We start from the raw sequence: 15,070 nt of genomic DNA on the forward strand, positions 1-15,070 counted from the left end.
ATACAAGCCCCTGTGCTCACACACGCATGCACAGAAGTGCCCAGAGCACACCCGCACAGGTTTACACACGCATCCTGAGGCACACCCCAGTGCATGTAAATGCATACGTGTGCACCCCGGCGTGCACATATAGCTGTACCCCAGTGTGCACCCACACATGGACACAGGCACACACTGCAGTGCACACATGCCCATGCGTACCCCAGCATGCACAAGCACACATGCAACCCAGTGCGCACATGCAGAACCTGGTGCACACATGCAGAAGCAATGTACACTGTGCTGCTCACAAGCACATGGACACCTGAGGGCACACATGCAGAACCACACGCACCCCCTGCTGCACATGACTACATGAACATGGGCACTGCGATGCACACATGCACACCCTGCTGCGGACATGCAGATACATTCCAGTGCACACATGCACACAGAACCATATGCATGCACACACTCACTGATGCATACCCAGGCACACATGCACACAAACACACCCGCACACACTCTAGCATGTAGATACACACACATGCACACCCCAGTGCTCACACAGGCCTGCACACGACACAGACATGCTTGAACACAGACACACCCCAGTGCTTACACAGAGGGACGCGCATGCTGTACACGTACACACGCCCCAGTGCATGCATGCACACACACACAACCACACGCATGCACAGCCTGGTGCACACATGCACAGCACTGCACACACATGCATGACCACAAATCGAGCCCAGGGGACATACACACAGATGCATGCTCCAGTGCACACATGCACAGGCATTGCACACACGGCACACACATGCATGACCCCACACAGAGCCCAGTGCATACACACACAGGCGTTGCACACACGGCACACACATGCATGACCACACACCCAGCCCAGCGCACACATGCACACGCATTGCACACCCAGCCCAGTGCACACTTGCGCGCGCGCCCCCCCGCCCCGCCCCTCCCGCCCCGCAGTCCCCGCCGGGCCGCCCCCCCCGCCAGCTCCGCGCCCCCGGCCCCGCCCCCTGCCCCTGGCGCGTGCGCGCGGGAGGCGCGCGGCGGTGCAGCCCGCCCTGGCGCGGCGGAGCGGCCGTGACGATGGTGGCCGGCGGGCGGGCGCGGAAGCTGGCGCGGCGGTACCGGCTGGCGGTGGCCACGGCCCTCGCCATCCTCCTGCTCCAGGGGCTCGTTCTCTGGAGCTCCGCCGGCCTCGACGAGGAGGGACCGGCCGAGGTGCGCCGCGGGGGGGGGCCGGCCCGGCGGCCCGGGGCCTGCCGGGGGGCTGTGAGGGCGCCGTGAGGGAGCCGGGGGGGCCGTGAGGGGCCGTGAGGGAGCCGGGGGGGCCGTGAGGGAGCCGGGGGGGCCGTGAGGGGGCCGGGGGAGCCGTGAGGGAGCCGGCGGGGCTGTGAGGGGGCCGGGGGAGCTGAGTGGGGTAGGGGGACGATGCAGGGGCTGTGGGGGTGACAGGGCGGGGGGGGGGACAGGGGAGGCGGTGAGGGGCTTGGAGTGGGCGGGGGGCCCGGGGTGGGGGTGGGTCCGGGGGGGTAGTGTGTGCTGGGAGGGGGCTCTTGGGGGTGGGAGGCCCTTGGGGTGAGGGTCCTTCGGGGTTCAGTGCCTGTGGGGGTGGTGTGTCCCCTTGCTCTGGGGCTGGGAGGGGACACGAAGGGGTGCCCCCCTCCTCCCCGGGTGTCTGTGTGGGGCTGGCGAGGCCCTGTCCCGGGACGGCGTTCCTGGGGGTGTGGGGGTCCCGGCGGGGTCCCACAGGCCCTAGGCTCCTTAGGGGGGGTGGCTGGGGGTGGGCAGCGGGCTGTCACCTCTGTGGGGGTCTGGCTGCAGCAGCGTGGGGTCACAGCACCCGAGGAGGTGACCCTGTGGCCCAGGGGGTGTCGGTTGGGGTCTGGCGTGGGGTGGGGACCGTGGGAGGCTGGAGCAGGGGTCTTGTCCTTCGCTGTGGTCTGAGAGGCATTGCAGGAGGCTGGGGTCAGTGATGCCCAAGCCATAAAGTATGGAAACGTAAAGGAATTCAGAGAGCTGGGGAGAGCACACGCAGCAGCGCAGGAAGTTTGTGGCAGCTCCTGTTTAGCTGGTCTGGTCAGGGATATCCCTGTGAAGTGCAAGGCTGTGAGGGCCTTTTGCACTCCTCTGTTGTCTTTGTACCAGAAGGCTCTGCTAAGGCAAAAGGCATCACCTCTTATTTTATCTGTGGGGAAACTGAGGCATGGGCTGGCAAAGGTGTTTGCCCAAGGTCAGAGACGGAGCAGGTATTGAGGACACATTGCTACCACCTTCAAACAAAGCTCTTGACCTCTAGGTTGCTTATCAGAATTTATTTATTTGTTGTGAGCTGCCTGGACCATGTCCAGGCCCACTGCATCTGAGCTTCTCCAGGAGCATTGGGGAAGGGCTGAGAGTCCCTGTATGGGCTTCTTTGGCGAATGTCTGTGTGGCACTGGAGCCCCTCATCTTGGGCAGGACCCTTGTGCTTGTAGGGGCTGTAGGGACTCTGTGCAGGCTGCCGGCAAGCCGCTATGTGACGATGGTGAAGCCAGGTTTGGCAGGGACAGCATGCAGTGAAAGCTGGGAGCTGTGCAGGGGCAGGCATGGGGTGAGCGTGGTAGCTGCGGCAGAGCAAAGCCAGTGGCCATGAGGTGAGAGATGGGAATCCCTGGAGGGATGAGAGCTTCCCCTCTGCATCATGGAGTGCCTTCATGGTGTGGAGGGTAACCCCGTACTGTGGTCAGCAGGTCTTTTCACAGGACTAGGAAGTTTTCCCTGAGAGCAAAGAGGTGAGAAGGGGAACTGGGCAGCCCCTTGCAGGGAGGGAAGTCTCTAAGTGACCACTTAGCAGATTAATTCCCAGGCCTCCTCTTGGGCCATTGGGAATGGCTGTGAGCACCCTCGTGTGCTGCTGTACGCCCACCGCCAAACAGAACCAGAGAGTAAATGCAGTGAGGAGAGAGGACATGGAGTTGCCTGCAATTTGGAAGCACTGGGAGCATGGGTGCAAACAGATCTGGCAGCCAGGAATGCCCAGCTGCCCCTTCCCCTTTTCTGACCTTGATCAAATCACTTCACTGGTACTGGCTTCCCCTTCCCTATGCACCACCCTGCACTGCTTGTCTACTTTTTTCTGCTCCTGCCTTGCACTGCCTCCTGGGTTGGCTTGTTCTGCCTCAGTCCTTGCCTGGTTTCCTCATGTCTCTTCCCAAAAGTGAGCCGGGTAGCTGACAGGTTTGGCCATAGGCCCTCTCATCTGGAGAGGGCATGGTTCACCACCAGCAGCCCTGACTCCAGGGCTTGGAAATGGACAAGCTTCTTCGGGGAAGGCAAGAACCATCCTGAACTTTGTGAACAGCCCAAACACATTAGCAAGCTGGGAAAAGTCCATTATTTCTTATAAAATGGCAAAACTGTTGGCTTCTGCACCCTACTGCAGCTTCTGATTTTGGCCAGACCTGGAGGAGCCACTGTTCCCCTGGGGCATTTCTGGTAAAGCTGGAGGAACCCTCCCAGGAGAGCCTGACCTTGCAGGCGTGTAAGGATTTGGGGAAACTTGGGATCTCTTAATTGCCAGAGTAAATGGCTTGTTCCTGCTAATGGACACAGCTCTAACCTGGCTTGTCCCCACCACAAATGGGCTGGGACTTGCAGTGGAGAGAGAAAGGGAGACGAGAGTCTTGCAAATGCCATGGAGCACCTGGGTTTGGGTGAGCACTCCAGACTAGTGCCTTCAGCTGGGGCATCAGCAGCACTTGGATGCTGGGCTGGCAGCTGCCTGCGCTGCCCAGGTCTTCCCAGAAGGGCTGCTCTTATCTCTGCTGGCAGCCCCCTTCTCTGTCTTGCTTCGTTCTTCAAAGCCTGCTGGTTTCCTTTTCCTCCCTTCATAGGGGAGGGATGAATTTCCCCTCCCTGGCAGTCTCCATCCCTGGTGTGAGCTGAGCAGAGACTTAGGATCTTTGCCTTTCACCAGAGCAGGTTGTAAACCCGTCTTGCACCAGCAGCACTGACTGCTAGCCGCCCTGTGACAGGCTTGAGCCACATCAGAGCCACCAGTCCAACCCTCCTTGAGAAGGCTGTGCCACTTGGATCAGGTCACTTCTCTTTCCAAGCCCAGTCTCAGGGTCCTGCAGTCTCCCTGTATTCACCAAGCAGATGCTTTATGGCATGCAGACCAGCAGAACCTGGATCAGTCTCCATCCACCAGGTCAAGACTGAGTTTCCTACCTCCAGGAAGCCAAATTATCTCATTCCACTGGGATCAAACACCACAATCCCTGTCCAAACTCACTGATAGGAGAGGAAATTCCCATTGATACCTAGCCCTTAGCTGACGGCATCCCCACCACAGAGAGCGTGAGCCTGTCTGCACACAAAAGTGGGAGCTTGAGGGACCAAAGCGATTCTGCCTCCATCACGGTGACACTGACAGCTCCTGAGCAAGTGTATGAGCTTCCTGGGGCGCTTGGACTCCCGTGGAGCTGGCACCAGGAAAATGCAAACTGCAAAGTGTCCTCATGGGTGGGGAAGAGGATCTGTCGCTTGGGAGAAGTGTTTTAGCCCAGTCCCATCTCTACCCCCACTTCACCTCCTATCTCTCTCCTTCAAGACAGGAGTCAGCACGTCGCTGGGGCCTGTGTGTTGGTGTCCTCCGTGTGCTGCAGCTGCCAGAGAAGCTTCCTACGAAACACTTTCCAGCTTTGCTGAGATTTCTTGATTTTTATTTTTCCACCTAAAGAGCTTGGTTTTAGGGGGCTGTCTCCAGCCATTTTAATTGTGAGGTTAAAGGCTTGGCTGCTGCAATTGTCAATCAGGCATCCAGATTGGTGTGCTGACTGGAACATTTTGGTACCAGTTTTGCCTGATGGGTGCTCATATGTGACAGACACCAGAGTCTGTCAGCCAGAGGGGGAATCCTGCAGGACACCAGATGCTGTTAGCTCTGCTCCTCACAATGGCAGAGCTTGGAGATGTCGGCACAGTTGGATCTGTGCTGGGATGGGGTGGGTGCAGGTAGATACCTGACCCACAGTTCCATGGCACTATGGGGACCGCAGTGTCACATTGGGGGAGGCAGGATGGGAGAAGTGGCCTCTGGCTGGTGCCTGGAGTCATTTGTGTGTGTTGGGAGGAGGGGGACAGGGAGCCTCGCCAGAAGTCCTGCACACAAGTCTTAAATACAGCAGAGCTATGTGGCCAGAGCCATTCCCTGCCAGGCTGGGTGAAGGGATTGCTCTGCTGTGGTGTGGTAATTAGAACCCATTGAGTTCGTTAGCTGGCAGCTCTGGAAAGGCTGGCGATGCTTCTACCCACTTCACTACAGGGGAAGGCAGCTGGTCATGCTTGTGAGCAGGGAACAGGGCTCCTTCCAGGGGGATGAGCAGACTGTAATGGAGGGTGGGCATTGCGTGGGTCTGTCCCCAAAGCCAGGTGCGCTGGGGAGCAGAGGGTGCGAGCGGGGCTGCTGCGTCTCTTCCTGCAGGAAACAGGGCTGAGCCCACGGAAGAGACTCGCTCCTTGCTTGTCACCTCCTGACTCTCCGCTCCTGTGATTCTCAGCACAGAAAATAGGTTTATAATGCTTGAACAGATGGTCCTGCGTGGTGACTAATGAACGGTTTGCCGCCTGTCTCGGGCCGCCTGTGACGCCAGTCTGGGCGGAAGAAGGCTCGACTGATCCTTGCTGATGCCAGCCCCTCAGAAGTTAAGCGATGGCTTGGCCTCTTCCTGGGTAGCCATGGTTTGCAGGCTGTGCCACAACACGGGTAGTTCAGGGTCTGCAGAGTGGGCAGATCTTGCCAGATGCTTTCCAGCCTTTGCATGGCATGGTTTCTCCTGGCCATGACCTTACCAGCACCCACAGTGGGGCTTGTGCAGGGGGCTGATTCGGTCCTGTTGTCCTTGTGAAGCATCTGCCCAGGAACAGCCCCTGATGTGCCTTGCTGCCTCCTGCAGTGCCTGGCATGGAGTCTGGGCAGGCAGGGTTTGGGGGGTGTTGTGAGACAGCCCAGGGAGGTCTGGCTGGAGCGGGCAGCTGCCTTGCTGCCTGCCTGCCTGTCAGCTGGGAGTGCCTGCGGTGTGCTGGGGGCACATGGCCCCGGCCCCACGGGCACCACTCGCTGGGAAAGTTCTTCCCCGTGAGTATGGTTCTTGCAGGCATCCAAACTTCCCAACTCTCTGCTTTCCCCAAGGCTGACTCGTTTCTGCTCATCAGCCAGCCTGGCAGAGGTAACGAAGCATAATTAACTGCTCCCTTTACACATCCGCTTGGCTCGGTGGGAGGGTTTGTTAAAGGGATTTCTAGAGAAGCTGGCGATCACAGTGCCTGCTTCAGCTCGGCATGGGGAGCCAAGGCTCAGGGAAGGGGGTGTGGGCAGGAGGCAGGACCTTGTTCAGTGCCTCTCCAGTGCTTTTAGCCCCAGAGACTGCAGCCACCTGGGACTCCAGCTCCCAGATGAATGTGCTGGGCTTGGACTCATTGTGTGGTTATGGCAGGGAAGAGCTGGTCCGTTTGCCTCCTGTTAAAATCGCCACCACCAGCCAGAGCATCCGTGCGCTTATCTGCCCACACAGGACCCCGGAGGGTGGCTGGTGCAGACACAACCAACCTTGGCCATTTTGTCATGCAGCAAGCCTGACAGCAGAGCGCAAGGACCCTCTTTGTGTGTCTGGGGTGCTGTGATGGTGGGGTCTGCAAATCAAGGTGTCCGTTGCTGGCATATTGGGGGCTGTCCCTATGAGGGGTACACCAGGACCATGCCAGGAGGTGCTGTGGGGTCTTAGCTTGGAGTTTTAAATGGCGGTTGTGTGGTGTAACGTCCTTTGCTGCACAGTGGCTGCTCCTGGAGCACCTGCTGCTCCTGCAGCACTGAGCTCTGTGAGGACTGAGAGCACTGGGCTCCGCAAATGGGGGGCAAGAGGGATGCTCCAGGGAGAGTGCTGACAGAGCTGGGGGGAAGCAGGCACAAGTTAATGCTGTCTGTTCTCTCTTCTGCATCCACCTGGAACTGGAACAGGAGCGGCAGAAAAAAGCCAGGTTGCCTGAGAGCAGCGATGGCTCCAAGGACTCGGACAGCTCTGCCGGGCGCCGGGGCAGTGCCAGCCGGAAGCATGGGCGGTGGCGGGGACGGCTGGATGGCCCTGGGGCACTGGTATCCAAAGTGGTGAGAGCTGTCACTGTGAGACACAAACCAGGACGGAGGCTACCATCTGCACCAGACTCCTCCAGCCGGAGGAACCTGACAGAGCTGCGTGGGGAGGCCCAGCTGGCCGTTTTCCAGCAGGGTGACACAGGCAGTGTGGAGGGGGCTCCCCAGCCCACCGAGAACAGCTTCACCCCCAAGTGCGAAATCACGGGCAAGGATGCCCTCTCGGCGCTGGCCCGGGCCAGCAGCAAGCAATGCCAACAGGAGATTGCCAATGTGGTCTGTCTGCATCGGGCTGGCAGCCTCATGCCCCAGTCTGTGCCTCGCCACTGCCAGCTCTCAGGTGAGTCCTGCTGGGGTGCTCCTGGTTGTCTTGGGCATCAGGGATATATCCCAGCCAGGCACATGGGTCACCTTTGTCACCAAACTGTCCTACCTGGCAAAAAGTGGCCTCAATCTGTCACTGATTCCCAGATTACTGCTGCCTCTGTAATCCAATCAAAGCGGTGCCAGCCTCCTTAAGCTGGGCTATTCATCCCAACCTGTGGAGGTCAGAGCCAGGCCCAGCTGCACCTTCTGTTGTGAGGGGCCAGAGGACAGCTCCCCTTTCCTTACGCAGCCCTGTCAATTAAATGCAAGGGCCTGCTTGCAACACCGTGCCCTGGCACTGCAGCCAGTTTGGGCTGTGCTGATGGGGTTTGCCTGAGGCTGAGCTCTTCCCTGCTGTCCCACACTTTGCTCAGGTCTCCCTGGTTTATCAGGAGCTCCAGGTGGTGGGTGCCAGGGCTTCAGGCGGCTGACAGCCCTCTCTCTCCCCGCACAGGCAAGGTCAGCCCTGTCATCCAGTGGGATGAGAGCCGACTGCAGCAGGTGCCCCCCAGCAAGCCTGTGCGCATCGCCTACATGCTGGTTGTGCACGGCAGGGCCATTCGCCAGCTGAAGCGGCTCATCAAGGCTGTGTACCACCAGCAGCACTTCTTCTACATCCATGTGGATAAGGTATGTGGCAGGGGCGAGGGGAGGTGGGTGCTAACGGTGCCTGGATCAGTCACTGGGACAGGATGCAGAGCTGGGGCATGGGTGGGTGGTGAGCAGAGGAGATGGCTGGGTAAGGTTTGTCCTTGCTGCTGGTGGAGCTTTGAGCCTCCCACCACTATTTCTGCAACCCCAGGGAGGCAGGATCAATCCCCGCTGCCCAGAGCAGTCTTGTCTTGCTGCTCCCCTCCTGTGGAGGCTGTTGTTAAGGCTCACCCTGGGCTGGTGGCAAGGAGGACAGGCACCTGGGAAGACGAACTGCCTGCTGAACATTAGCTGTGTTCCCTGGCAGCGCTCCAACTACCTCCATCGCGAGGCGGTGGAGCTGGCGCAACACTACCCCAACATCCGTGTGACACCCTGGCGCATGGTGACCATTTGGGGAGGTGCCAGCCTGCTGAAGATGTACCTGCGTAGCATGAAGGACCTGCTGGAACTGGCTGAATGGCCCTGGGACTTCTTCATCAATTTGAGTGCCACTGACTACCCCACGAGGTGAGTACCTTGGTGGGGTAGGGGAGGATGATGGTGTTTGGGCTGCATGATGCTGCAGCAGCCTTGGAAGGGAGTGGCAGGGAGGAGCAGGGAGCTGCGAGAAGATGGGGTTGGAGATTGCACCCACGTGCTGGTGATGATGCTCCAGGGCTTGGCTGGTCCCACCTCTGCAGAGGAACCCAGCCAGTGCCTCGGAGGCTGTTTTTTCCTGCAATCTGACTGTTGCAGGGGAGCATGCATGTGAGGCACCAGACAGCAGAGAGGCCACATCTGTGTCTCCCCAGCAATGGGATAAGGGACTGAGTTGGCACCCACCAAGCAGTTTTAGGCTCCTTGCGTCTGATGACTTTTGCACTGTGAATGTTTCCTGCGCTGCTTTACCCTGGGGGTCATTAATGCTTTCTTATTTGCACCTCAGGACCAATGAGGAGCTCGTGATGTTCCTGTCCAAATACCGAGATAAGAACTTCCTGAAGTCTCATGGCCGAGACAACGCCAGGTAATCCCAGCTAGGGGCAGAGCTGAGCTGAAGGAACAGAAAAAGGAGGGATGTCAGAAAAGAACTGAAACAGCTGGGGCAGGGGGGATGTTCTGGATGTAGCTGCACCCAGCAAAGTGACTGATGCTCCTAACCACTCATCCCCATCCCTGTGCCCAGATTTATCAAGAAGCAGGGCCTGGACCGCTTGTTCCATGAGTGTGACTCCCACATGTGGCGGCTGGGCGAGCGCCACATCCCTGAGGGCATCGTGGTAGACGGAGGATCTGACTGGTTCTCGCTGACGCGCAGCTTCGTGGAGTACGTGGTCTATGCTGATGACCAGCTGGTGTCCCAGCTGCGCCAGTTCTACACCTACACGCTCCTGCCAGCTGAGGTGGGTGCTAGCTGCAGGGCACAGGCTGGATTTTCTTCCCACTGTACTTAACATCTCTGTCCTGCTTCATCCCTGCCCTGGGTAGCTGTGAAGGGCTGCTGGTTCTCCTCAGGCAGCTTTATGCCTCCCCTTTGTCCAGACCCAGGTATGAAAGATGGGAGAAATAAGCAGACAGGCCAAGGGTCATGTTTATATCCCACCTTGTTTTAGGTCCAGACACTCCTCTGGGCCAGATAAGGACCGGTGTGGGCACACAGCCTGGGCCCTTAGGTGTTGCCCTGGTGCTGGGAGCAGGGGTAGGTTATGTTCAGGAGCAATCGAGTTCTGTCTGTGAGTGAGGGGTCAGGGGTCTCTGTTAAACACCGGTCCTCTGTCCCCACTGGGTGTCCTGTACTTTCTCTACCATGCACAGTCCTTCTTCCACACGGTCCTGGAGAACAGTCACGCCTGCGAGACACTGGTCGATAACAACCTCCGAGTGACCAACTGGAACCGGAAGCTGGGCTGTAAGTGCCAATATAAACACATAGTCGACTGGTGCGGGTGCTCCCCAAATGACTTCAAACCTCAGGACTTCCTGCGGCTACAGGTGAAAAAGATCATCCTTTCTCCTCCTGCTCTCTCCCCTCCCCGTCTCTCTCCTCTCAGTGCACCCGTGGGTGCAACGCCAGTGCTGTGCCTGCCACCATGAGCCTCACCCCAGCCCTGCAAGGGCTGGCTCCCCAGGGCTTAGCACAGATGTGTCTGTAAGCACTTGGGCAGCAGGATTATGCTGACTGTCCTGCCCAGAAGTCAGGCTTTTGCTTGTAACACTGCTCCTCTTCCTATTTCTCTCCCATTTTCCCTGCAGACCTGTCACTTGGGGCAAATACCTTTTCAGTAAAAGCCCTTCGGAGTGCTGTCTTGCCTGTCTTTGGCAGGACAAAATGCCTTGTGACAAACAGTCTGCAATGCTCCTGGTGCATAGGGCTGCAGACTGAGAAGGGAGGTTTGGGGTGACACACCCAGCCCTGAAAAGAGAGGTTAGCAGGATTTTCCACCAGTCCTGGGCTTATATAGTGCAGGGCCCTGATCCTGCAAGCTGTGCCATGTGGCCAGGCCTCGTCAGGGCTCCACAGTGGCTCCGGAGGGTGCCGGCCCATCTGAACAGAGATTGCAGCAAAGGAGCTAGATGACACATGGCTGCTTCTGAGCACAGAAAGGGGGAGGCAGTGAGAGAGATGGGAACCCATCTGCATCACCAGTAAGCATACCGTATGCTCCCACTGATCCTGCCTTAGAGGATCCCACATAGAGGCTGACTGTGGTTTGCTGCTCCTTAGCCTGTGCCCTCAAGGGGGGCAGGATGTGTCCCAGCATGTTTCTTCCTGGTCTGCCTCCCTCCCAGCCGCCCTGCTGAGGCAGGAGGGCAGAGTGGCTGCAGCCAACACCGTCTGAAATGCCTCTGCTCTTCCAGCAACTCTCCAGACCCACCTTCTTCGCCCGCAAGTTTGAGTCAACAGTGAATCAGGAGGTGCTGGAGATCCTGGACACGCATCTCTATGGCAGCTACCCCCCCAACACACCAGCCCTGAAGGCATACTGGGAGAATGTCTACGACCGTGTTGATGGGCTCAGTGGCCTCAGTGATGTCACCCTCACCTTCTACACGGCATTCTCCAGGCTGGGACTCCACAAAGCCACGTCTGTGCTGGCAGCGAAGGACCACAAGCTCTGCAGGTGGGGTATTTGCTGCGGGTTCGGTCCAGGCTCGGAGTGATGTCCTGCATCTTGTGCTGGGAGGATGCTGACGCTCAGATGTGCAACCTCTCTGTCTGTGTCTCTCTCCAGATTTGAGCCCCGGGGTTTCCCATCCAGTGTGCACTTATATTTCTATGACGACCGTTTCCAGGGTTACCTGGTGATGCAGGAAGTGCAGAATTCAGCAACTGGGCAGGCAGAATCCCTGGAGGTGTGGATGATGCCCCAAGGAGCTCTGAAGTTGGCGAGTCACGGAGGGCAGGCGAACCGCTTACAAAACCTTGAGGTAAATGTTTTTTTTGGTTTGGTTTCCCCCGGTGCCCCCCCAACAAGTTTCCTTCACAATACCCAGTTTGCTTCCTGGCTTTCCCACACTGTACTGCCCTTCCTCCTCTCCGCCACTTGCACGCTGCCGGGACAGAGGGACACAGTGCTACTGTTGTATCTGAGATCAAACCTTTGTCCAGGAGTTTGGCCTCTCCGTGGGGTGTGGAACTGATCAGTGGGGAAAAGGCCTGAAGGTGGTCTTTTAGGGGGGAGAAAAGGCCTGAAAGGGGGTCTTTTGGTGAGGAGCTGAGGCTGTGGTGCCTAGTGCCTGCTGCTGCAGGAGGCATCGCACAGCTGGATTAGTGCTGACATGGTGTGTAGGCAGGTAGGAGAGCCGTGGAGGGTGGGGTGTGCAACTTTGGGCTCCAAAGTTTTTGCCTTCCCTGGTTTGGGGAGGTGAAATGCAGAACCTGAGCGGATAGTGCCTCCCTGCCCAGTCTCCCACTGCTTGTGTCTTCTGTCCCTTCAGGTGGGCACAGAGTGGGATCCCAAGGAAAGACTCTTCCGCAATTTTGGAGGCTTGATGGGACCTTTTGACGAGCCAGTTGCCATGCAGAAGTGGTCGCGGGGCCCCAACCTAACGGCTACAGTGGTGTGGATTGACCCCACCTATGTCATTGCCACCTCCTACGACATCACAGTGGATGCTGAGGCAGAGTTCACCCAGTACAAACCCCCTCTCAATCGTCCCCTGCGCCCCGGCATCTGGACCGTTCGCCTCCTCCAGTTCTGGGAGCCCTTGGGGGAGAGCCAGTTCCTGGTGGTGCCCCAGACCTTCAACCGCAAGCAGCCTCTCAGGAAAGGTGAGGATGCTGTGGAGTTTGGGGCTGGATGGGAGGGTCTCCTGGCGGGCAATCCAAGGTGCTTCCCCTGGTGCTGGCCTCTCTGTGCTGCATCTGATGACGAGGCAGGAGCCATCCTTCCTGCTGGTGTCCCCTTGCCCCCGTGAGTCCTCAAACCAGGCCCCTGGACGGCTGTGGAGAGCCCATTTGCGGGTCAGATCCACCTGGCAGCAGCACCCTACTCCTTGGGCTGGGGGAGAGCTGGGGTTGCAAAGGGATGGGGTGCTGAGCCCCACCAGGAGGGTGGCAGCAGGACCAGTGGAGTGCTGGGGTGCTGCTGCGCTGCTGATCCTCTCTCTCTCTCTGTCCTGCCCAGATGACAGCAACTGGCTGCATGGTGGCCCCCCCCGCAACGAGTACATGGAGCAGAGCTTCCAGGGCCTGGGGGGGATCCTCAACCTGCCACGCTCTGAGGAGGCGGAGGAGGACGCGGTGCAGAAGGCGCAGCTGACGGGCAAGGCGCTGGAGGACTGGGCGGACAGCACCATCAGCGCCTTCTGGTCTGTGGCGGATGTCTGCGTCGGCAGCCCCTCCGCCTGCACCGCCCTGGAGACCTGCAGCAAAACCTCGTGGAGCTCCCTCTCCCCGGACCCCAAATCAGAACTGGGGCCCGTCAAACCTGACGGGCGGCTGAGGTAGCAGGAGCAGCGGGGGGGGCAGCGGCCTTGGGAGCGAGGAGCATCCTCCGCCACTGGCGTGGGGGGGTGTCTCTGGACTACATCACCCTGTGCCAAGTGCACCGTAGTCACTTGAGGAAGAGAACGGGAACCTCCAGGCAGGGGCAACCTCCCGCTGTGGGGTATTTTGGGCAGAGGGGGAGGTGTGAGGTCGGTCTTGCCCACCTCCCCCAGGTGCGGGCACTGTCGCTGCAGGGGCAGTGGTGTGGGCGGCTGGGAAGAGCTGCGCATTTGTTACTCTGGGCCTTGGGAAGGGGTGATGGGGAAGGGAGGGAGATGGGCAGGCTCTGGACCAACTCAGCACCCTGCCCAGCCCCGGGCTGGATCTGTGCAGGATCAGGCCCCATGCTGCTGGCTGCCCCCCCTGGGAAGGCTGGCAAGGGACTCGAGGGACAGGTGGAAGCAGAATGGGTCAAAGCCTGCAGTGTGTATGGAGCTGCTGCTGGCCCAGGGTTTGCATCTCATCCCCTCCACCCCAGCCCTTTAGTTTGTATTTTTATAAATATATATATATATAAATATATATGATGCAAAGTGCAATAGAGACGAGACCCCGCATTGGCCGGGAAGTCCTTGTGTCTCCATCTCCCCTCAGACTGTAATATACCTTGTTCTCTTGGGTGTCCTGGTGCTACAGGACAGGGTGCTGGGTTGTTTACATATTTTATTATTATTATCATCATTGTTTTGCTGTTTCCCATTTCCCCGTTTCCTGCTGAGGCCTCGGGCAGGGTTGCCCCAGGGTTGTGGGGTGCTGCTCCCCGCCCCCCCCCGAGGCAGCTGCCGGGTTGTGCCAAATACTTGGAGCTGCCGGTGCGTGTTGTGTGACAGCGAGCAGGGGAGCGCTGGGTTCATGGTTCAAGTCCAACAAACCACTGTAGCCCCCACCCCCTCTGTCTCCACTTCAGCAAAGAGACGCCCCGGTCCCCTGCCAAAATTCCACCCTCAGGGCTGAGGTCCTACTGCAGAGTACAGCGACTGGCCCTGCCCGGAGGGTGGCCCTGTGCCACAGCCTCGAGGCCCAGCCTTTTGCTTTTCTCCCGGGTCAGCAGAAGTTCTCGGGGTCTGCTGTGCTCCCCTGGCCAAAAAACAAAGAGGGGAGACGGGGTCTGGCCAGCTCCATCAGTCTCCGCAGCTTCTGCTTCCCCCTCCGAGGGAAGAGCTGCCCCATCCTCTGGGGAAGGGGCACAGCGGAGCTGGCTTGGGGCCAGCTGGTGATGCACCTTCCTGGGAGGCTGGTGCCACACGGAGAATCTGGGTGTGGTTTTCACCCTGGGAAGATACTTGGTGTCTTGCCTGCAGCCTGGGGAGGGGCACTGCCCCCCGCACAGGGCAGGGGAGCTGCTGGGCACTGCGAGACAGGGGCAGCAGGAGCCACTGGCTGGGGGCCTTGGCCCAGCGAGCTTTGCTATCCCCAAAGATGTGCCATCCTTGCCTTCCTCCTCGCCTTCCTCCAGCGCCTCAGGCCTCTCCCCCCGGCGGGGCTCACCTGCCGCTTTCCCTGGTTTGAGGATGCTGGTGCTGCAAGAGGGACGTTGCAAAACAGAGGGAGGGTGGGGGGCACCTTTGTGCGGGAGGGCAGGAACCCCCGGCACCCCGCAACCCCTCCTGTGCCCACTCCCTCGTGGGATGCTCCAGGGGAAGAGGGGTGCGCAGGGCCTGCCCCCACCCCGCAGGGGGGGACGCCAAAACTCTGTGTTGGGAGCATTATGTAAAGTCTTAAATATGCAACGTCACCGCAAATATATCTCTCTTTCTCTCTCAGCGCTGCACGGTGTTGGGTTTGTGCCGGGAGGGGCGGCAGGGGTGGCTCTGCCAGCCCGGGGAGGGTGAGCCCGGCTGGGGCGAGGGGTGCGGGGGCTGTGCGTGCCCCCCGGCGTGACGTGCAGCTCCGGACCGAGCTCTGGGGGTGCTTGGCGCGAGGGTGAGAGTTGGGGACGC

At 59.2% G+C, this 15,070-nt stretch overlaps 1 protein-coding gene across 1 annotated transcript; it reads left to right on the plus strand.

The window, feature by feature from the left end:
* Window positions 1-1,049: 1,049 nt before the first annotated feature.
* On the plus strand, window positions 1,050-14,893 carry XYLT2 (xylosyltransferase 2). Its single transcript, XM_055725277.1, has 11 exons — window positions 1,050-1,230; window positions 7,010-7,481; window positions 7,962-8,137; window positions 8,466-8,668; window positions 9,087-9,167; window positions 9,327-9,543; window positions 9,956-10,132; window positions 11,000-11,262; window positions 11,374-11,569; window positions 12,080-12,413; window positions 12,769-14,893. Exons 1-11 carry the CDS (start codon window positions 1,096-1,098, stop codon window positions 13,089-13,091), a joined length of 2,577 nt encoding a protein of 858 aa, XP_055581252.1. The 5' UTR covers window positions 1,050-1,095; the 3' UTR covers window positions 13,092-14,893.
* Window positions 14,894-15,070: the final 177 nt, after the last annotated feature.

The sequence above is a fragment of the Falco cherrug genome, chromosome 1 (genome assembly GCF_023634085.1).
Source record: "Falco cherrug isolate bFalChe1 chromosome 1, bFalChe1.pri, whole genome shotgun sequence".
Classification (NCBI taxonomy): domain Eukaryota; kingdom Metazoa; phylum Chordata; class Aves; order Falconiformes; family Falconidae; genus Falco; species Falco cherrug.